The sequence below is a fragment of the Taeniopygia guttata genome, chromosome 9 (genome assembly GCF_048771995.1).
Source record: "Taeniopygia guttata chromosome 9, bTaeGut7.mat, whole genome shotgun sequence".
In the NCBI taxonomy this organism is placed as follows: domain Eukaryota; kingdom Metazoa; phylum Chordata; class Aves; order Passeriformes; family Estrildidae; genus Taeniopygia; species Taeniopygia guttata.
In genome coordinates, this window is record NC_133034.1 from 8,626,924 (window position 1) to 8,649,936 (window position 23,013).

Here is a 23,013-nt window from a genome sequence, read left to right on the forward strand (position 1 = left end):
AAAGAATCCTAAAGCTACAAATGGGTGCTTTCACAGTGCCCACAACTCTTTGAGCTCACTTTCCCAAGCTATTGGGTGTGTTGAATTCAAGGTTACCAAGTGCATTAATTCTGGGCACATTAAAACTGGGCACCAAGAGCACATCTTCAAAGAACCACTGAGAACTTTAAGGTGAATCAACTAAATGGATAAAGGATCTGCACAGGGGTAGATTCAGATGAAAAGGATGGAAACAGTCTTGCGGTAATTAGTGATGCACCTTCAGTTATATACACGGACTACACCCCTTTAGCTGATTGCTTTCAACTTTCTTCCCCACGTAGAAAGGCCTTTGAACCTCAAAGCATGACAAAACTCTACCTTATCAGCCACGTCTGTAGGCACATGTGTTGCACGCAGCATCCACTGAGATGTCATGTCCAGCCTAAATACTTAGATCCAGTATTTTCACCTTGTATGGATTTTTGGCAGAAGCCCAAATTTGGGCCAGCCTGACAGAACTGCACCTGGGAGTAGCAGAAGTTTCTAACTTGCCATGGGAATGACTTCAGCAACAAACCACAAAAGAAGTTCTTTCACATTAAGTGTAACTATTGCTACTCTAAGATTAAATATTACCTGGAAATTACGCTCATTAACTGCAGAGTCCTTGATTAATGAGCAGGTGAAGTGCACACAGGGACCTGGTCCTCATTTCAGCTGTCTTATTAGCTCTACCCTGGACACTACTGATCACCACAAAAATAAACGAGAACATCCACGAGCTAATTACAAGTGGACAAAATGTGTCAACCTAATAACTGTGTTAGGGTACTTCAGAGATTAAGGGAAGGCTGGCAGATGTGCAAGATGCAAATGCTGAAGCCACTAAAAAGAAACAGCAACAGAACTCTGCTATCTTCTGGTATTGCTGGTAAACGAGACCGCAGGATGCCTCTCAAGAAACAGTCTCCATTTCAGAACAGCTCTAGAGCCATTTTCATTACTGCCATCATCTGTTCATTGTTTTAACAGAGGAGGAACCTTTAGTGCTCCCCCACTGCCAAGGCCGGGGTGTCCCTCCTCAGGGCACAGACCCTGGGCTCTGCCAGCGCCCAGGGAGGGAGGTCAGTGTCCGTGAGCAGGAGCCTGGCAAAGAAAGCCAAGGCCAGGAGAGAGCCCGGGCAGCTCCCGCAGGGTTAGGGAGGTCAGTGTCGGTGAGCAGGAGCCTGGCAAAGAAGCCAAGGCCAGGAGAGAGCCCGGGCAGCTCCCGCAGGGTTAGGGAGGTCAGTGTCGGTGAGCAGGAGCCTGGCAAAGAAGCCAAGGCCAGGAGAGAGCCCGGGCAGCTCCCGCAGGCTTAGGGAGGTCAGTGTCGGTGAGCAGGAGCCTGGCAAAGAAGCCAAGGCCAGGAGAGAGCCCGGGCAGCTCCCGCAGGGTGCCTGCAAGCGTGGGGCACACGGGCTGGGCTCACACCGGGAAGCCAGAACCACCTTCTGCAGTTTGTTGGCAAACACAGCTGCATCCAAGCATCTCCTGCTACACTTATCCAGCAGCCGCTGCCTCCACGCATTTCTGTGAAACACCAGGGACTGCCCACACTCCCTCTTTTTAATTGGTGTTTACTTGTCTCTTCAAAAAGCCCAAAGAAATCTTCTACACACAGCACCTAAGTACAACAAAACTCCAGCAGCAGAAGAGGAGTTCAGCCAACTTGTGTCCCACGATTGATCTCCTATTTCTCCCTCCACTTTCCTTCTAATCCTGTTTATAATTACACAAGCTGTCTGATCTTCCCAAAGCTATCAATTCCCTCAAATCCGTTTTCAAATCACCATCCTTGAAAGAGCCTGGGCACCAGATCAAGCAGCCTCAGCTTGACACACCCCACACCACTATTGATGATGGCACCCCTGAAATGCCGGGGTGCAGCTGCCCAGACCCCGAGCAAGGGCTGCCAACACCCAGCCCCAGCAGACATCAGGGAAGAGAAAGTATTGATCCGCTCCTTTTAACATGCTAATTTGGCTGCTTAGTCATTGCCAGGCTGGACACTTCAAAAGGAAACTGCTTTCAAAGCAGCGATGTCTTTTTCAGCAGCAGAAAAACTTAAACTGAAAACAAATGAATTCAAGCCCCAAATTCACAGAGGCACTCGCAGGTATTCTTCAGCTCCCCAGACAGATGTTTGATGTATGGAAAGACAGACTTGCTAATTAGGGTTATTAAAATGTGGCCTGGCAAAAACCCTCTGGGATTTAAAATAAGAAAATCCACACCCTCTAAGTGCACACTTTAATATAAAGATAGCCTGTATTTGTAGCAAAAATATTCAGCCATAACCTCTGGAAATGTTCCATTGATTCCCCCGCACACGCACTTCTTAGGAGAAGAATAAAATGTATTTAAAATTAAATTTCTGTAATTCAATTTCTGTAATTCAGCATCAACACTGGAGAACATTTTGGCCTTTCTTAGCATTGATAATGGGGAAAATAAAGGCAATTGTTCAATCCCTTCAGGCAGCCGAGAACACACAGTGAAGGCCAGACAAAACCCTCGGTGTGACAGAGACGTTATTGAAGTATTTCGGGAAGCAGCAGAGTTATTGACTGACGCCTTTGCTACCAACACTCGCCTTTCAGTCACGGGCCAAACTCAAATGAGGGATGGATAAAATGGCAGGGTTTAATTAACGATCTAGGCAAGTACTGAAATATGTCACATTGCACAAGTTTTGCAGGCAGAACAGAAATCAGTTCAGTGTTTTGCATCAGTGTTTGTAGCTTCCACCATGCTCCGAGGAAATCCCAATATGAGCTATGAAAACCAGGAGTGGTCTCCAAATTAAGGGAGATAATAAACCGTAGTTTTGATCTGTCTTAATTTCCAAATGCAGGAAGAGCTTAAGTGACCAAGCTCAGCCAGGTCCCTCTCCTCTGGATCCTGCCCTGGGACAGCCCCAACCCACTGAGCCCGGTGCCAGCTACACCAGCAGCACCAGCTGTGCCCCTCCACACTCACATGCCCTGGCAGAGGAGGGAATTCAGGATGCTGCTGACCCCTAACCCCCGGCTGCAGGGGACAAAAAGCTGCAGGAGAGAACAGGCAAATGGGGAGAGCTGACTGTCAGCCTGACCTTTGCTCTGCAGCAGGCAGCAGCATCACAGCAAACTCATTCACAGAAACAAGGCATGAGGAGATAACACCAGAAAATACAAGCAAAATGGAACTTGCTTCCTTGCCACTAAATTGTCAGCTTTATGGGACTTCATGCTGAACGGCATGAAAAAAAATCCAATTTGCTTTGAAGCACATTAGTCTAACATCCTAATTATTGTTTACATTGCCATTTGCCTTCTATTAAGAATTGAATAATTACCCAGCGCTCCATAGTTTAAAAATACAAGCAAACAGGATTATCTGGGTAATTAAGACACTGTACTGCAGCTTTGTAGTGTGGCTGTACAAAGCTTTCACATATACAAGCAGAAGCAATAGGTATTGATTGCCTCAGCTCAAATGATGTTTTAAGGATGTGTAAGATGGTCCCTCATTAGGGAAAGGCGAGCAAAAACTTTTGACAAGTGAGGAGGGGCAGAAGCTATCTGCAGCTAGGACACTACATTCAGCCTTCACTCTGGTCTTTTCTCAGTCACAGACATCCTGTGTGCCTCTGGGAAAGTTACCCAGGCTCATCCCTCCATCCTCTGGCTGCTGCACCACAGGAGCATCCTTCCTCCTCCTCCTCCTCCTGCCCAGGCTGCTGAAACTGCTGCCCCTCCCAGCCTGAGCTGTGCAGCACCAGGCCCCCAGTGAATAGAAAGCCTGTTTCCCTGCACACCTCTTGCAGTGGGTTTGTACAGATCAGCTCAACGTTACTGAGATTTAAACCCACCCATCTAAGGGAAGTATAAAAAGCAGACCAGCAAGTGGTTTTTTTTTTCTAGGCGTCCATGCCTAAATGGGCCAAATCAAATACCAACTGTATAGTATAGCTTTTTTTGGGCCTTTTTTTCCTCCAAACCTTAATAGCCCATCCATATTGTACTTTGAACAGCATGACCTCCCCTTCTGGGTGACTGTTAGGACAAAAGAAAAGTTTTTGCACGTTCCTTTGTTGTTTTAAAGAGCCTTTCCTCCATTTAATTATGCCACCAGGTTTCACACTGCGCAGTTTACTACCCCTGTGAAATTACCTTCAAGTTAAACACTAATTGGACATCCAACAAAAATGAAAACCCCCCACAACCATATTTTTCCTTCTGGTTTCTTATAGGATGTAGCTCCAACACGATTGGGGTCCCAATTTCATACCACTGATTTATAAAGACACAAAATGAAAACCAGTCCTTTAAAGAAATACAGTACATTCATGCAGCATGTGTTCTAACTTATATCAATAAACCTTTCAACAAATCCATTCTGAACAAGCCTGTGTTTTGGGAGCATTTAATGAGCCTCAGCTTTATTTCAAGCCAAAGGCAATTTCAAGTAAAGTTGAAATAAAGAAAAGTTAAAAAGAAAAGAAAGCCACTAAAACCAAAAATAAAATAAAATATGGGTTCTCATATAATCATGAGGCTTAAGAAAGCAGAACTTTTCTCACAGATTATTTTCATTCAATAAATAAAGACAGCAGAGCATTTCTGCATGTTTACTTACCCGAGTGCTGGGAGCCCCTTTTCACCACACTATAACCATGGGCCCAGACCAGCTCAGGCAGCAAAGGAGAGCACGAGCCCAGGCCTGAGCAGGTACTTGGCCCAAAGCATAGGAAATGTCAGAATGTAATGCTGCTTTTTCATGCCTTAAGTGCACGCTTAGAGCCCAGAGGGGATCCCACCTCCCAACCTCATCTCCCCCCAGCCAGGCTGCAGCTACAGAGGAGCTTGGTGACCGCTGGAGAACATCTGGAGGAGATGACACCCAAGGGCCTGCAGCCCCTCCAGGCATGAGGAGAGGCACTTCCACACCCAGCAGTGGTTTTAGAGGTGGCCATGGGACACAGCACTGTCCCACACACCAGCTGGAAGGGAGCTGCACATGGCACCCAGAGCGACAACCAGCCATGGTCAAACCAGCCATGGTCAAGACACGAGGAGCCCACTGAGCAAATATCACCCTGCCTCTCAAACAAAGAGATCAAAAAGAAATATCAAACCAGAATTCATTTGCATAAAATCCAAATCTTTTGAGCTCTGCATAAACAGAAGATTCTGGCTGTGGTTTCCAAAGGAAGCTCTTATCTCCTTTGTGAAATGGGGAAATGGGTGTGCCACTTTGCATGAGGGTGTATACAAATGATGTAAATGAGGAATTTGCTGCATGCAAAAGGCAAAGCAGCAACAGCTGCCAATCCCCATTCACAGGAAGAGCTTCCCCAGTCTCTAGCAGGAGGAAGGAGAAGGGAACGAACGTCTTTGCTTCCCAGGGAGGTGAAGCAGGCTCTGAATATTCATAAAATGGCCGTTTAGTCATGGGAGTGTTAATTGTCTCTGATTCACAAAACTGTGTGACCTCACCTGCTCCCTGCAACATATGAAAAGGATGTCACATAAAGGGAGGAAACCAGATAAGATATTTATCTCACAAGTTTGGGGGGCTTTTTGATGCAGTCTCAAAAGACCTTAGAGTACTGCTGAGCATTTCTTTAATCACTACTCACAAGCACAATAAAGACCAAGCTCAGTGGAGCATATTATTAGACAGATAATAACCCTTACCCAGCCAAGATTTAAACACTGAACTCATCACACACAGGATAAGTTGTCTAGAATTTTGGGTTGCCTTTTTTTTTTTTTATCCTAAAAGAACACACAAACCAGAAGATGGGCTGGAAGTCCCACAAAAGACTACCCAGACCTACCATGAAATTCGTTACCACCACAAAGCTCATCTGGCTTTGATTCTGGGACTGTGTTTTTCACCACACAGAGGATAAGGGCCAGATATTGCTCCCGTGTGCCATAGTAGAAGTCTTGTCAGAAATTCAAAAGGAAGCAATCACAGCCTTTCTCCAAGCAACAAGTGAAAGGACAATTGTTTGACAACTGTAACTTGACTTCTGAGGAGGCCAGGCAAAAGAAAAGCAACAGAGTTCCTGCAATGACATTTGAATGCAGATTTTGAAATGCAGGTGGCACAAGAAAAATCACAGAGGGAGTAACCCTCGGAAGATCTATTGAGCTACATGAGACTATGACATAACCAGACACAAATCAGCAGAGAAGAGAACCAACTAAATTTGGTTCAGACAGACTGTGTTTCACCATCGCTCCCAGGCCTCGCCTGTAGCTTCCGTCTTCTCAGCTCCTTTCAAAACGTAACATGTTGAGTCTGTGCATTTTTTCCCCTGCCAAAAATAATCAACCTGAAAAAAAATCCTCCTGAAATCTCAAATCTGCACAGTCTTAGTCACCCTTCTGATCACCCTTTTGTGCAGACAGACTGTACATCAGTGCTATTTTGACAAAAAAAGTTATTACTAAAATGGGAAAGTACACACAAATTACATTACTTCCCCACCCTTAAAAAACCCACCATCCAAGAATCTTATCACAGAAAAACATATAATTAGACTGAACACTTCTGATGTAAACTGAACTGCTGCTTTCAATGATCACAGCCACTCTTCAAAGCCTCCAAGATTAAAAGAATCTTATCATTCAAATTATTACTTCTTAGGGATGCTCTTATCAAAGTTCCAAGGAAAATTCTAAAAACAGCAGTGATATGAAACCAGGACTGAGCCATATTTTAAATGACACTGGATTTTCTGCCAATTGGCCAATTCACAACTCGGAAAAAGCAAGTGTAGATGAAGACAAAGCTGTTGGCTCTCATAACCTTTACAATATCACAGTAAAAATCTCAACTGTCTCACATATTTATACTAAATGGCAGGTCTAAAATTGAGATTTGTAATTTCACAGCATCAAAATCATCACAGATGGCTACAGTCTATTGCTTCTTTAATCTGTCTTTTCTCCCTTCCTGCTTGTTTTCCCCCCTCCTCCTTTGAGTTAGAAAGATACGTGTTTTATCATAAGGAAATCGTAACTCAATCCAAACCACATTTTATTAATGTGTAACAAAACAATTTACATAACAATGAAGTGTACAAGTGAAGTTTAAAATTACTTTATGTCTCAGCTTTGCCCTAAAGCACTAATTGCCTTAGCCTTGAGATGTGCCACCCTTTGGGATAGTCATCTTCCATCAATGATATTCCACATTCATATTCTCCTAAATGGATAGCCACCAACACAGAACATTTGAGAGAGAATAAACAGTGGTTGAAACAGCAAATTGGAATTTTTTGGCATCTAATTCACAGCTACAAGCAAAGAATGAGAGCTCACCTAAAATTTTTACACATTAGGACCAATTTTGCAGAACTACTGTCATGACACACCTGTGAAGCTTCCCAAATAAATATGGATTTAGTACTTAGCTCCTTTTCCTTCCTGTCCCGGGTTTTTGCATATATACATACACACACACACTTATGGATGTTCAGTGAGACAATTATCATCAATAAAGTCAACTGGGAAAAAAAAGGCAATCAGAGAAAGGACAACTTGTTGTCATCACATTCAAACACCTCCACACCACCAACACAATTTTTTAAAAATTCCACTTGAGGTCAGAAAGTCATTAACTCCCACTACAAGAACTTTATATGTGAAAAGACTTTCCATTATGCTTCCCACACACACATCAGAAATTAGGTAAAAGAATCTCAAGGAAAACGTGTTATTTAAAAACTGGGAGGGTGAGTGAACTTGAAGCAGCCTGCAGGACAACCCAAGGGCCAGCTGGTCTGTCCCAGCACTGTGTGGCAGGGAGCGGGTCCCAGGAGAGGACAAGGAGCTCCAACACAGACTGGGGAATCTCCCAACAAGTGCAAAGCCCCAGTCCACTGGCCCAAACTATTCCTGCCCACTGAGCTTTTGTTAAACATTTAAGATCTTAATCAATCCTCACTCTGACCCTAGGATCACAGGGGAAGATGGATGAGGAAACGGACAACCTCTGACCTTTCGTTGTATTTGTCCTGCCACAGTCAACCTATTGAAAAACAATCGAGGTGGAACCTGCTCACCAGCTCCCGTCCCAGACCAGCGTCCTTTCACAGCCTTTCCCAAACTCAAAGTCTCTTCCCCTGCCCCCAGTCCTCTATATCAAAACCACACGAATCCTCCAAAAACCTGTCAGAGCAGAACATTAGCTAAACGATTAAGTTAAGAGGGGAAAGAAAAGAGGAAACCTCATTCAGTAGTGTCAAAGGCCAAACTGCTTTAACAGCCTCACTGGAAACTGGAGAGAAGCTGCACAGTTCTGTTGAGCTTCATGAATTCATCAGGAGCTTCTCAGTTAACTGTTCTGGCTGGAGAATGGCAAATGTGAGAAAAGGAAACCACAAGTAACAGCTGATGAAATGGGTTTAGCACTTTCAATTATGTGCTGGCTCAAACACTCTCAGAATGACTAGCACAGGCCAACTTCACTCTGGAGAGCCCAAGAGACAGAGCATTTCTAACACCTTTGTCAATAAGACATCACCTGATCTCCCTTTTAATTGGGAAATGGAGAATTGGGTTTCCTGAGCCCAAACGTCCCCATATGCAGCTGAGAGCCTTTAGCTGACAGTCATCCCAAGGTTTAGTCCAACACTACAAAAATGAATTTAAAAGCATGCCACTATAACCACTGCCCATCAGCAAAACATCAAAAGATTTCCCACAAACAACACAAGATTTGTTGGACAATCAGCTCACCACATCTGGGCCACTGACATGAAAAATGGATGATCTGTGTCAGTCAGAGCGACCCCAGTATTGACCTAATAGGCTTTGGGAGAAGGTGGAATCATCTCTGTGCAATAAACCAATAAATGCTTCCTCACTTCACTTCCTCCTCTCACAACCCAGCCTGATAAGGTGTCAGGAAGCTTTGCTCAGAAGTTACTGAGCTGTGAGACACTAACAGCATCTCCCCAGCCACCAATGGCTCCCAGCACCCAGGCAGTGCCACAGCCACAGGTTCACACACTTTGTGACAAACAGGCTTTTGAGATTCCATCGCACAGGATGGAAAAACCAACAAGAAAAAACAGTATTTTACCCCAGACAGGCTGCCCTGTCATTGTGCAGCTAGTCCTTCAGTCCTCTGTAATTTCAGCTCATGGCAGTTTTGTTGCCACTACGACACATTAGGTCATAGAGCAAAAACTCAGGAAATTAAGGCTGAAGTTCACACATAGCAGTTCTTTCCTACCAAAACATAATTTCAATGCATAATAATGAACTTTATATTGACTGTAAATTACCATTTAAAAGAAATCAAGTAGGACATTCAAAAGACCCCATTCTCTCAGGAGTCCATCACAAAAGCAGCCAGTTACTTGCTTTGCTAACTTGTTCTCAGTCTCAAGATGATAAAAATGCTCTAGTAAAAAACACACCAAGAAGATGAGGCAACTGACTCCAAAGAACCTTTTCTAAAAACACGGCTCCAAATCCCTGAAGGAGCTAAGCACCTTCAATTCAGCACCCAGAAAAATTAAGCTCACTGACCTGTGCAAGAAACCATTTAAGTTTGATCTTAATTTATGCTTACATGAGCAAGACTTTCAAAGCAGAGGCTAAAGATATTTTATTTATAAACTGTCTTCTCTCCTTCCCTAACCTTCTACAGCTTCTCTATCCAGAAAAGGGAGGAAAAGAGAATATAGGTATTGAGGTTTTTCCTTTTAAGTGAATCTGTCTTTTATACAAACTTTAATCCCTAATTCTGCAGCACACAGGATGGTGTGTGTGTGGGAGGGTGGGGTGGAGACTTTTAGCATTTCTAAGAGTATCCTAGCACCTCTATTATTTAACTGACAATAGAGACTCTCTGAGAAATGAAAATATTTAACAAAGGCAGCAGTGTCAAATATCAAAGGGTATTTAGTGCTAAAAATTTGTGACAAGTAAAACACCAAAGATTTCCACTTCCTAAAGTGGGAAAGTAATCCAGCTAAAACTCCTGTCCTGCCTTCCAGACTGGTTCTTAATCTACTGCATTATCCAAAGTCAACTTTGCCAGAATTTTCTGTGTTTAACCAAGTTCCCTTGAAAGATTTCTCTTCAAACAATGGTAGCTCAACTGCACTGCTTTGCACTCATCCGCATTTTGGTGACTATCACGAGCCAAATCAAATTTAGGCATCTGCTAGAAAATGTGTTTCACCTTCTGCCTGTTACAGCAGTATCATTTGTTTTGCATTATATAATTCTTAGTCTTGCCACCTGGAGCTATTGGACTTCTTCATTAAACCCCTCTGTCCCACCACATCCCACAGGGCTGCTAATCACTGGCTTTAGTCCATTTACTCTCATCTCTGATTCAATTATGCATTCCACTAAGCCCTAATGAACAGTACAATATGGCTCATCCTACCTTGGCATTCTCCATTGCGCTCCTCATAGCCAGCATTGCACAAGCAGTTGCCAATGGGCACCAGCCATTCTCCATCTGCCCCACAGTACATTTTTGGCACATCCTTCTCTTCCGAGTTGTTGACACAGGAGCCACGAACCTCCACCAGAGAGGAGGTGTCAGCCCCAGTAATGGTGTCTGGAAACTGCGCCAGGTTCCGAACCGTCAGCGGGCACTTCTTATAGAACACACGGACAGAGACCAAAGCAATGCAGGCACCGACGTCCTGGAAAGCCAAATAAAACCCCTTCTTGCTGAGTGGTCCCACATCCCGGATCTCCGTATTCAGCTTCATGATCCTGTCACCAATGTCCACCTGGGTGAAGCTCTCATCAGCAGCAATGGTGTCGATCTTGGCAAACTGGCTCTCGCGAATAAAACGCTCTTTATCGTTGTTTGATTCGTAGTAATAAAGGTTGAAAGTCTCTTTGCAAGTTCCCATGACACCCGGCAGGCTGTTGCAGTCTCTTAGCGTGAACTTGATTTCAATATAAACCCTCTGAGCCCCCTCTCGGGGAATCCAATCAGTTCGTAACCAATTGTTCTGACTGGGCTCCATCACGTTGCAGACTTGATAGGTGCGGATAGGAGTGTTCTTCTCATCCATGATGCTCACTTCCTCCCACTGCAGGGAGGAAAAGGGGAAGAAAAATACATCAGTATTAAAAGGAACAACAGAGCTTCACAACAAACAATATGCACTTGCTCCATTACATGGAAACAAACAAACAGACAAAAAAAAAACCCCAGCAGACCAAGCTGTAGCCAGGACTTCAACTATTTGGACATTAAAGGAAGCATCTGTTCAGGAGAAACAAATTCCAAATCCCTCGTGCCTTGAGGAACAAGCATGTGTTTTAAGGGCCCTCTGAACCAATCCAAGAATGCTACCTCGACTGACTAGGCTTATTTGCAGTACAGTTCAGTCTACAGACCACTGCCTGGAGCAGGGCTACACACAGAACTTCACAGACCCACAGAGCAGCACTGACCTGCAGGGTTCTCTCTGCAGCAGATATCTCATGGACTCTGCCTTCCACCTGGGAATTTCCAACAGGTGACACAGCACGACTTTATCACACAGAGAGCGACATCCACCCTTCAGGCATCACTACCACTTATTTTCGAAACTCTTGAGCCATCCTTTATTATTTCTCTAAGCTGCTAACTACTCTCCTAGGCTACTGATGTCCCAGACAGACTCAGTGAATTCTGCTTTGGAGCTGGGCAGAAATAGCTGTCTACAAAGAACTGGGTCCTCAACTTAGGTAGCTCTTAGAGAAGGAAAAACAGGTAAAGAGACAACGTCATCAGTCTACCAGAAACATCACCATACTTTGTTATCCAAACAGAGTTTCTTACTAGTGGGAAGGTAAAAAAAGAAGAAATGCTACACATTTTTCCTGGAGGAAATGTCAGGGAGCAGCTAAACTGATATTCTCAAAATCCCAAAAGGGTTAGCAGAGAGGGAAAGCGCTGGAAGATCAGGGTAGCAGCATTCTTCAGAATTGTTACACCCCTCAAATCAAGTTCAGGCATCTTCAGAAGTGCCAACCAGGCAACATGATTATGAAACAACACCACCACGTGTAATCCAAGGTGGGTATGGAAGGAGGACATGCAGAAGTTCAGCACAATGAATTCAGGAAAGGAAAGCATACATACTCAACAGTTCTGAAAAAATTTGGTCAAAGTATTATCATAGACAGAAGAAAGTTGATCACAGTGCTCTACTGGCAGGGAGAGAAGGGAAAGTAGGGGCATTAAGAAAAGAAATTCCTCCAGGAAATAAAACCAGCAAAACCATAGCACTTCAATTTTTATTATTCAATTTATCCTTCCCTATAACAATATTAGATAATGATATGCTGACTAGGTTTGCAAGCAATACGATGAAGCATATAAAATTATCCTTAGAAAACAGTAATAACTTTAAAGAGACTTTTCAGAAGTGCCTTTCAGAACTACTGAAGCCATAGCTTTGATAAACAGAAGCCTTCTTAAGATGAAGGAGCTTCTCATATAATATCCCACATTCTTCTCACAAGGATTGCTCTTATGCAAGTGATTTTTACTTAAAAAGCTTCCAGCTTAGCTGAATCCGTTTATAGAATGACAGCAGTTAGCACCATGAGTCACTAGGAGCAGAAAGAATAATATTTTATTTGCTGCCTAAAGATAACTGCAAATTAAAATGAAGGAGGGGGGGGGGAATCAATACTCAGCATGTCACTCATTTCCAGAGAAAAGGAAGAAATAAATCTTAAAAAGTCATCTATCAATGTAAAGTGTAACATGTTGCTAGTAAGAAGACAGACTTGTTTAATTTAGAGCACCACAGAGCTAGTGTCCTGTTACAATGTTGTCTTTATGATCCATCACTTTCCATTCTGCTTATCTTCAGATTGCCTATGCTACCAATATTGTGTGTGGTACAAGAGAAAGGAAGAAGCAGAGGGAAATAATACTTGTTGATGGGATTTCCTTTAGTGCATTTACACAATGGAGGATGCTGCTCGAGGATTCAATAGCGAGACCGCTGAGGTCAACAGACACACAGCAAACGAATTCAGCAAGTTTTTGGATCGTGTTCTCAACACACCCATCTGCTGACCAACACACAAATGTACAGAGCTGGGCTTCTTATTCCATTAACACAAATACAAAACAAACCCAAGTGCATCTTTCTGACAGAGCTCAAAATAACTACAGCCCAAAATGTCCAGCCACTGTAAATGACTTGTGACTAAATATGTGGTCAAAGCTGTAACTTTTGCTTTCAAGCTGAAATTAAATTTTATAATTCAGCTCTTCCCACAGTTTAATGATGCAGGGTAAAACATTCTGGGCGCAAAACCTGCTTTTCAACTGTGAAATGCAAGAGTAAATCATTAATTACATTTATAATGCAATTCATTAATTCTTCCGGGGCTACTATACAGCTAGTCACTGCTAAATGATTAAATCTTTATCTCCAGCCCTTCTTATCCACACGACCCTCACACCCCAGGAACAGTGTGGTTCAGATGTAGAAAAATACCTTTTTTAAACAGACAATAAAATATATACAGTTAAAGAAAAACACTGAAGGACAAATTCTTCCCAGGAAGATAAAGGAGTTTGTTTCTGCTGCTTGAAATAAATCTGCAGCATATGAAGTAAAGTAAATGCTTTCCAAGCACTATATCTCAGAAACAGACAATGTACTCTTAAATTTTTCACTACAGGTTTAAAAATAGAACACACATATGTAGGTTTAGCGAAACGAGTCACGTCCACAATAAGAGCACACATTTTTCCTTCTCAAGTTTGCATGGCGCTTTCAGCACAAGCATGTGGAGAAAGGGGCAATCCAACAGCCATTAATAATGCACAGCTGTCCTCTGATCATTGATTCCACTGCCGACTTATTAAAACTTGCATTTTAGGTTCTGTTTTAATATACAGCGTAGATATCCCTTGGAAAGCCATCCGAAAGACCCCGTCTCGTTAACTGACATGTCCAGGGTGTGGGATTAAGAAGGAAGCCCGGCTCTCCCCGAGATAGAGCTGTACCTTTCCACGCTGTCACAAGATGAGGGCAATTGCCTGCAATCAGCGCTGAATGTGCACCGTGGGCGCTGCCAGAGGCCTGCCAATCACATCCCCACTCTCGGGAAAACCAAGTTTCAGGGACAGCACAGTGTGCTCAGGCGGAGCACAAGCCAGGACAGTAGTCAAGTTCACCCAGAACAATGGGGGAGCCAAACAATCCCCCATTCTCCCATGTTATGGTTATTCAGAGCTTATGCATAATGCATCACCAGCCAACGCAGGCTCGGATTCCTTCCACTCACTGCCGTTTCCTTAGCTCTGCTTCTTCTAATCACGAGCGGGAACGCACACAAAAAAAAAAAAAAGTAAATTTGTAGGTTCTTGAAGAATCCAGTGCTCTGTTGTGCACAGGTCCTGATCTTTCAGCATTTTCCTTTTTCAAACACTTTGACTTAGTTACTTCTGCTTAAGGATTCCAAGCTGCTTTTACTCCTTTGATATTAAAAGGATTTGGGATTTTTTTTTTTTTTACATTCATGCTTAGTGTGCATTGCTGGCATTTTTGCTTAAATTGTTCATATGAAGAAAGAAAAAGCCTTTCTAATTGCTTATTAAAAGAGTCCCATGAAGTACAGTCTCCTCCAGATCCCAGCAATTCCAGAGTCCAACATTTGAAGGAGTTTCCCAGAGAGGCACTGGGCACCCTGTAGGTCAGGGCACAGATGAGGAAGCAGCAAGGAGCATCCAACAATAGAGCTAAACCAGAAATTAAAGCTACCTTGTGTGCAGCTTTCTAAGCAAAGGGACTCTAAGCCCAGCAATGAACCTCTAAACATCATCACATCACCACTGGGCAGTGCATTCGAGCAGCCTTCTGTTCAATACAATAATTGTAAAAGTACATAAAAAGAAACTCCAAGGAATCACAGTCAAGCACTGGGAGCTGCAGTTTATCTGTTCACAAACCAAAACATAGGATGTTTACACCCTGAAACAGGACAACTGTCCCATCACAACAAAAGGTCTATCGTGTATATTGATCCTTACTCCTTCATCCAGAAATAGAACAGCAATTGCCCTTAACATCTCCCAGCCGAGACAGTCCACAGATAAAATAATAGCAGTCAGGAATGCCAATTCAGTCGGCAGATCATATTTCTTGTTGGTATTTCAGTTTTAAATAGGCATCTAAGCCCATGCCTCAACCAATCTCTTAATTCTGAAACCTCTTTTCTGCCCTTTTGGTTTCCACTTATTCCATGACAGAACTATCCAAAGGGAGTATAGAGTTTCTCCAACAAAGAGTAATTCACTTGGTAAGCCAGGGAAGAAATCTGACCTCCTCACCACAATCAACAATAATCGAGCCATTAGGACTCTCTGAAAGTTACTAATCACCCCCTTTACCCTTTTGATCAGATAGCGGTTTAAAACTTACCCCTCCTTCCAGGGGACTTGCTATCCACCCCAGTTCTCCCTGAACTGATCTGGAATCCAGCAAGGTAACTGCAGAAAGGTACAAATAAAAGAGATTAAATTCCAGCTGCCAAAAGGCAATACTAAAATAAATGGTTTACCTGAACGTTTCCATATGCGCGGCGCACATCGCATCCACCTTCCGCTTGAAATGAAATGTTATTTCCGAACGCGCCAATATCTTATAAACACTTCGAAACTCTCACTGAGGAATGCCATGCCGGTTTCCCGGCGCACCGGAGCCGCTCCGGGGCGCGGAGGGGAGCGGCGGAGTGCCGGCACACCTGCGAGACACACCGGAGCGCACCCGCCCGCCAGCCAGGGGCTCCAAGCCGGCACCTCCCGAGTCCCGGGAGCACGGCGAGGCACCGACAGGTCGGGTCGGGCTCCCGAGGCCGCCCGCCCGCAGCGCGGGACGGCCGCGGGCTTCTCCCGCGGAGCCGCCGCCGGACCGTCCCGCAGAACGGGCTGGACCGGGGCCGCGGGGAACGGCGCGGAGCCGCCGAGCGCTCCCGGGAGAACCGGTTTCATGAGCCGCCCACCGATCCCGCTGGCGGGAGCGCTGCGCCTCGGCGGCCCGGCCGGGCCAGGGCAGCGGCGGCGCGGGGGGACGCGCGGGGCAGGCGGCGGCCGCTCCGCTCCGCCCCGCGACACCTGTGCCGGCACCGCGGGCGGCCCCGGCAGCGCCGCTCCGACAGCTCCGCGGCCGCCAGACGGGCAGCGAGCGGCCGGGGCAGCGCGGGGCAGGCGCCGTCCCGGCGGCGAGCGGAGCGGCCAGGCGGGGAGGGGACGGGACAGCACCGCTGCCCGCCCGGGGACACCGAACTTCGCCCCGGCGCCCCGCCGGGAGAACGCGCAGCCCGGCCGCCGGCAAGCCTCACCTTCGTTGGCGGGATAGACCCGAGAGCCGGTGACGGCGCCGCAGACGCCGACGAGGAGCGGGAGGAGGGCGCAGATCGGGACCCCGGCCATGCCGCCGCCGCGCTCCGGCCGCGCTATCCCAGCGGAATAACTGCCTACATGGGGCGCGCGGCGCGCGCTAGACATTGCCAAGGGGGCGGGGCCGGCCCGTCCGTCACCCGCCGCCGCCAATCACCGCCCGCCCCGCGCCGCGCGCCCCGCCCCACCCCGCCCCGCGGGCGCGCGGAGCCGGGCCGGGCGCTGCGGGGCGCTCCGGCGGGGCCCTGTGGGGAGCGCTGCCCCGAGCGCTCCGCGGGGCTCTCCGACCCTAACGGTGTCCGAGCTCCGAGAGATGATGGAAAAGGCCAAAAGACAAAGTTAGGAGAGGTAGAGCGGCGGGGGAGCCGCGGCCGCGGAGCGCACACGGACCTGCCCCGCGCCGAGCCCGCCGCGGCCGCGCGTCCCGGGAGCGTCCCGGGAGCTGCCGCCGCCCCGCCCGCCCAGCCCGGCCCGGCCCGGCGCCACCGTTGAGCAACAGCGCCACCTGGCGGGAGCAGCGGCTGCCGCGGCAGCGGCTCCCCGGGGCCGGGCAGGGACGGACCGGGCCGGGCAGGGATGGACGGGGATGGACAGGGCTTGGTCGGGACGGGCAGGGATGGACAGGGATGGATAGGGACGAACCGGGATGTGCAGGGATCGGCGGTGCGGGCGGCCGCTCTCAGCGGCGCTTCCCTTGTGAGCGGCAGAGGCCGGGCCCCGGCGCTCCCCGCGAAGGTGCCAATCGTTCACGCTTTTATGCACCGGGGCAGCGGCTGGGCGGGGCGGGCTGGTGGGAAAGCTGAGGGAGCGATTCCCTCTGAACGCTGGGATCCATCGGGACGCACAAGCTCGTGGACATCCCCCTCGTCCGCAGCCGCACAGGGATGCGTCCACCCGCGGCGTGCCCGGCGCACCTGTGTTGGCTGATGCCCTTAGGCTGTCCCCGCCAACCTGCGCGCTGCAGCCGCGCTTTGCTCTGAACGCTCCGAACACCTGACTTGCTAAAAAATACTCTCTAAATGCGCCTTGACAACAAAATCGTAGTTTTTAGAAGCCCGCTAAGCCTTGGATGTGTCAGGCAGCGTCAGCGGGCTGAGCATCGTCCTTGAACAGTCCGTACTCGCGGAGCAGCCCCGGACCTGTCTGTCTGTCCGGCTGTCCCAGCCGCCTGCCGGGACAGCGCTGGGGGACCGGGGCAAGCCCAGCAGCTCCGCCGCTGCCCGCCGTGACGCTCCGCCCGGCCGCTGTCGGTCCCGCTGCCTGAGCCCCGCAGCGCCGCCCGCCGCGTCCTCCGCGCTCCCAGCGCGGCTCTCGGCGGCGGCGCTGCCTCAGTTTCCCGCAGATTCGGAGCGGGAGCAGCCCCCCTTTTCCCGCAGCTCCCCGGCTCCCGCGGCTCCCTCTCGGCACGCCCGGCACTCCCCTCGCTCCGTGCGGGACGCGGCGCCTTCCCCCGGCTGCGTGCCAGCGCCCCGGGTCGAGCAGTCGCACCCAGACACTCCGAGGATTTTTCCTCCGTTTAGGCGAGAACGAATCCTTGCCAGAGTTAGCTGTAGCTTCCGTACAGAAGCCCTTTACAGGCTCGATTAGCTAAAAAAATATTTTGAATGCGACTTAAAGTTTGAGTAACAATTCTGTGCATCGGGAAACACGCCTGCTCAGAATCTGCTGTTTTCTCTTCAAATCGCTCTACTTTTCCCCACGTCCACGTATCTCTGAAATAGAATACAAACATGGTCTTACTGACACTTTTTGCTTAAAACATAGAGTGTCTTTCACCTGGGTTAATTTCAGGTCAAGATCTTGGGAGGATGCATTTTTTGGCTCTTAAAACTGCTGTTAAGAAGGTTTGGTGACACGGTATTTACAATGAGGTTCCTATTTCTGAGGCTCAGATTGTTTTCCTTAGCCTTGAACATTTCTTTTGGAGCTCCCACTGGCAGAACCTTAAAGATAACCCTCCAAAGATAGCTGGCGTGTTTTTCTCTTTACGTAGAAAATAAATCTTTTAAGCGGCTGCTTGGATAATGGGAGTCAGAAAACAGTGTAGCACAGTCAATGCAACTGTTAAAACTTGTACTTCCTGACTTTAATTATCTCCAAGAATTCTTGGCCTAATGAGAAGGAAGAAAAGGTTTAGTGCTGTTTTTATTATTTACACAGAAATATAGGCAGTCCTCAATTAAAACTATCTGAATGTTCTTTTCACATCTTTGATGCCTCTGACAGATCTACTACTAGGCAGGATAAACTTTATGGGAATGGTGAAGCATCAAAATGTCTTCTTTTTTTAATTAAAGTTGTTTTTGTGTCAATGCCAGAAGAGTCAGTCGTCATTAAAAATATATAAAATGCTTTGAAACCTTCAAAAATTTTCTGAATTTTAATGCAACTTTAATTTGTTAAAAAGGTCAAATAAAATAAGCACAGACAATGTAAAAAAGGCCTGCAAATGTCATAAAATAAAATGTTTTCAATCCTACCAAAGCTACTATATTTTGGCTCCAGTATGTGGGGTTTTTTTAAGAAGTCTTGCCAAAATAATCACAATTTCCTTACTTTGTGTCATTTCAACGAATCCTAAAAGCCCAACTTGGTTTTAACAGATGTCATTGATACTTGGACTAAATCCTGTTCTCGGCTTCAGCCAATAACTCCACCCTTCAACAAAGTATCTGACATCAAAATTTATTCCTTAAAATTTTGTTACAGCTGTTGGAGCTGTTACATTTGTCTTAAATGCCTATTACCTGAGCAGCCTGCACTGCTGCCAACCTGACAACTTATGTTATTGTAATTCACTATCAGGAGTGATTTGGCTTTGATGGGAACTAATCATGTTTGCACCATCATCAAGTTTACACCATTTAAACGGTCAATTTAATGCAGCTCAATAAAGAACAGCCAGCATCTCTGGTATTTGTCTCTGAGCTTGTACTTGTCTCAGTTCCTCGGTGAAATTGTATTCACTCACAGCAGACATTGCAATAATTATGACAGTGTGTTAATTGTTTGATCCTGTCTGCTTCAGAGAGGTCAGCCCCAGTCGAATTATTTAGAGATCAGGACTGGAGTGGTACAGACAAACAGGCACATGAGCACACAAACACAGACCTTCTGAGAAACTGTAAATCGTCTTGAAATGTAAGGACTGAAATATTGTATTTCCTGCTCAGTCAATATTTGTTCTCCTCGTATTTTAAAGCACTGAGGGAATATATTAGTGTATAAATAATTGGGCACTGACACAAGGGCGTTGTCTTGGATGTATCTCTGTAGTAAATATAATTTCTAGCAGACACTGAATGGATATCAAATGTCTCACACACATGTATGCTTATACATACAGAGTTTATGTTTTTTCCAATCACAAACATAACGTTTGTAAGTTACATTAAGCCCCTGAAAGGGCTGTGATTTTGGATGAACATTCGGTTCTATTTTTACTTTATCTTTTCATTCTCCATTTTTCTCTGTCCACCTACTCATGCTCGTCCATCTCCCCAGAAGCTTTTTGCTGTCAGTCAAGTGACAACCTCAGTAAGAAGCTCTGTGTGTTCATGGGCCTCCTGAGGCCCAGCACTACATTTAGAAGGGGGAAAGGAAAAAAAAAAAGGAAAAATAAGAAAGCAGGAGGAGAAAGCACAAGTGCTTCCTTTAGTATGCAATTCCACAGCCTGCAGGAAAAATTCATCCGTCTCCTCTGAAAAGCCTTTTCCTACAAAAATTCAATCCTCTTTACTCCACTCCCACACGACTTCCACACTACTTGAGTATTTGCAAAAGAGTGTAAAATAACCCCAGGAAGTGTAAGACTCACACACAGAGTCTCATTGTCAAAGGAAATAATGCCCCAAAGGTGCACCTTTATCAGGCTTGGCACCAGTCAGTCACTGCCGGCTCCTTCCCAGTACAAGTGCTCAGATGTGCCCAGCCTTTTCCTCCCTGGATTTACTGATTCTTTTGGATCTGTGAGTATTAAACATTTGCCAGTAGATTACTTGACAAAATTTATTGCTAGCTATTTCAGAATAACAGCTTTTATTTGATATGTGTAATATTTCATTCTTCAGGTCATGTCTGCTTTAGATGAAGTTGGAGGCTGTAATACAAAAAGCTGTAGTGGGAGAACATCTCCATGAAGGTAATATGCATTTCTATAAACATCAAGCTGGCAGAATGATTTTGTTTCAACTCGGATTAGCAGGAGTTTTGCTGCTGACCTCAATAAGAAAAGGATCAGGTTTATAGCTTACTTGCAAATCCACTCTGCAAAAAAAAAAGTGAGCTTTAGGCGCTGTAGATTATTTACATTTCCTGTTGTTAATCGTGATCATCATCACAAGATTTTCCTATTCATTACTGCCTTGATGCTGATTACAGGACCGGTGACAGTGGCTTTATTCAGAGTAGGCACACGGCGTGACTTGACAATATACAGACAGACAGATGCATAGATTTTTTGCCTTTTCTAAGCAGCAGTGCTAAGGGAAACTAGAGAAGCGTAAGTGAAATGTAACAGGATTTTAATCACAATTGAAAGAGTATCTTTTATTACATTGGTCCTGGCAACACAACTAAAATCTCATAGTTAGTCTAAAATGTATAATATGCCATTACCAGGTCCGTGAAAAGAAATCCTATCAGCAAAGGTATTTACAAATCCAGCAGTGTTTACAATGCAGATTATGTTTCCTAAAACAAATAAACCTAAAAGGGCACTGGCAAAAGGTAAAATCAGTAAAGATGAAGCAGATAAAGAAGTGCACCAAAATGTCAGAACAGGTATTACTGCTTTTCACAGAATGAGCAGATCAAATGTAAGCAATGCAAGCTCCCACCTCTGCAGCAGAGGTGTTGGCTTAGCTCACTGCAGCTCTCACCCTCAGCAGGGCTGGGGCAAGCAGAGACCTGCAGGATTTTCCTGTGAAAGTGTGACCAATAAACCAGAGCAAATAACTGTATGAGGCTGCCGGTTGTTTGCAGTGCACAGATGCTTGGCAACCTGGAGAGGAATGTTCCTGCCCACGTTCCACTGCAAGGTTATTTAAAGCTGTGGAGGTTAACAGACACCTTAATTATTGTAAAATGCTTTCGAATATCTCCCTTTTTGTACTGCCTGTCCTCAGCAGCTGCGCTTCTTACTCAGGATCATTTGGGAGCGGCGTCAGCTTCCAGAAATTAAAATTTGGCGGGATGGTGATGTTGGCCCGGTGCAGGAGCGGTGCTGGTGGCAGGGGAGCTCTGGCAGGGCCAGGGCCACCAGCCAGAGGGGACATGCAGGGACAGCCTCCTCCCAGGGGCTCCGTGTGCCATTAGTAACGAAACAAACATCAGCCAAAGAGCCTCTGCCAGAAAGCGTGGGGAATCCGCCCGCAGCAGCTTCAGAGGAGCCTTAGCTGAGCTGGAAAGGTAAAGCTGAAACTACAAACTGCATCCAGACTTCCCTAAAAGCACCCACACATTCTTCTGCATGGGGAAGAACAATCAGGCAGGCAGACTTGGATTTTGGCTGTCAAGAATCGGGTCACAGTTTAAGATTCTGAACCAGATTCTGTCCTCTTCTAAAGTAAAGTTGAATTTTACCAGCAGGTTAGCTACTAAGCTTTAATATGTAGGCAGAATTGGGCCCTTCATGTGGAAACAGAATAAATCTAAAATTAATATAAATTAAAATGAAGTGTTTCCCAGATTTTTTTTCATACTGGAATTTTAGGTTTCCTGCCATAATTTACTAGAGGTATTACTAAAAAAAATTAAAGCATTACTTTAATTGCACCAGTAAAAGTTCAGTATAAACAAAGATAATTTTCATGCAGAAATCTTTGAGTTGTCTTTTTTTGTAAAACTGTCAAAAGAATAGAGTGTCAGAGCTCTTACTCATTTTTATTCTGTGTTCAGAGACAGCGATCTTTTCAGAGATTATTTATGCAATGATGGTACCAATCAAACTGCATCAGAGACAGGTTCCCTACAGAGCACTGAAGCTTTCTGGCACTTCTAATAGAGTGTAAATTCTAATTAACTCAGAATTAAACCATCCTATCTGAGATGGTCCACCCATTATTATGAACAAAATATTGGCAACCATATAGGAGAAAACTGTGTAAAGTAAGAAAAAATACCAACTCCTCCTTCTTTTTTAATGACTGCTATTTTTAATAGCAGGGCAAACTCCTTGTCCTTCTTTACAATTAAATAAAAAAATCGTTGCTTTTTGTTCCACAAAGTGGAAATTATTTGTACATTTTTTTTTTCTATGCATGTAGGCATGACTGGTACATTCATAGGACAGGAGAAAGATTAATTTTGTGAGTTTACCTCTGGGAGAAGAGCTCTGCTCCGAGTTCTGCACAGACCTCCTGAAACAGGCACTGGAAGACACTTTTGAAGCTGGAAGTATGTGATTGCCCACGTTAAAACTGTGATGCTAAATGAACATAAAGTCAGAGAGATTTGTAGGGATCCAGTGCCTGTTGTGCCATTGCTGCAGTTTCTTGTGGTAATATCCATAAGGAAGTGTGGAGCTTGTGGTCTAGAGGTTGGCCAGCCTTTAAGCAATGGTGAGCTTACTCTGGATCTGAAGCACTGTCTGTGTTTCTC

At 45.6% G+C, this 23,013-nt stretch overlaps 1 protein-coding gene across 1 annotated transcript in view; it reads right to left on the reverse strand.

Moving 5' to 3' along the window:
• EPHA4 (EPH receptor A4) overlaps positions 1–16,520 on the reverse strand; it is a 103,631-nt gene extending 87,111 nt beyond the window's left edge. Inside the window, exons 1-3 of the mRNA XM_030280793.4 lie at positions 16,356–16,520; positions 15,437–15,504; positions 10,426–11,089 (exon numbers count right to left, since the gene is read on the reverse strand). Of these exons, the coding sequence (XP_030136653.4) occupies positions 10,426–11,089; positions 15,437–15,504; positions 16,356–16,446 (823 nt within the window). The 5' untranslated portion in view covers positions 16,447–16,520. The remainder of the gene's footprint in view (positions 1–10,425; positions 11,090–15,436; positions 15,505–16,355) is intronic.
• Between the last annotated feature and the right edge of the window lie 6,493 nt (positions 16,521–23,013).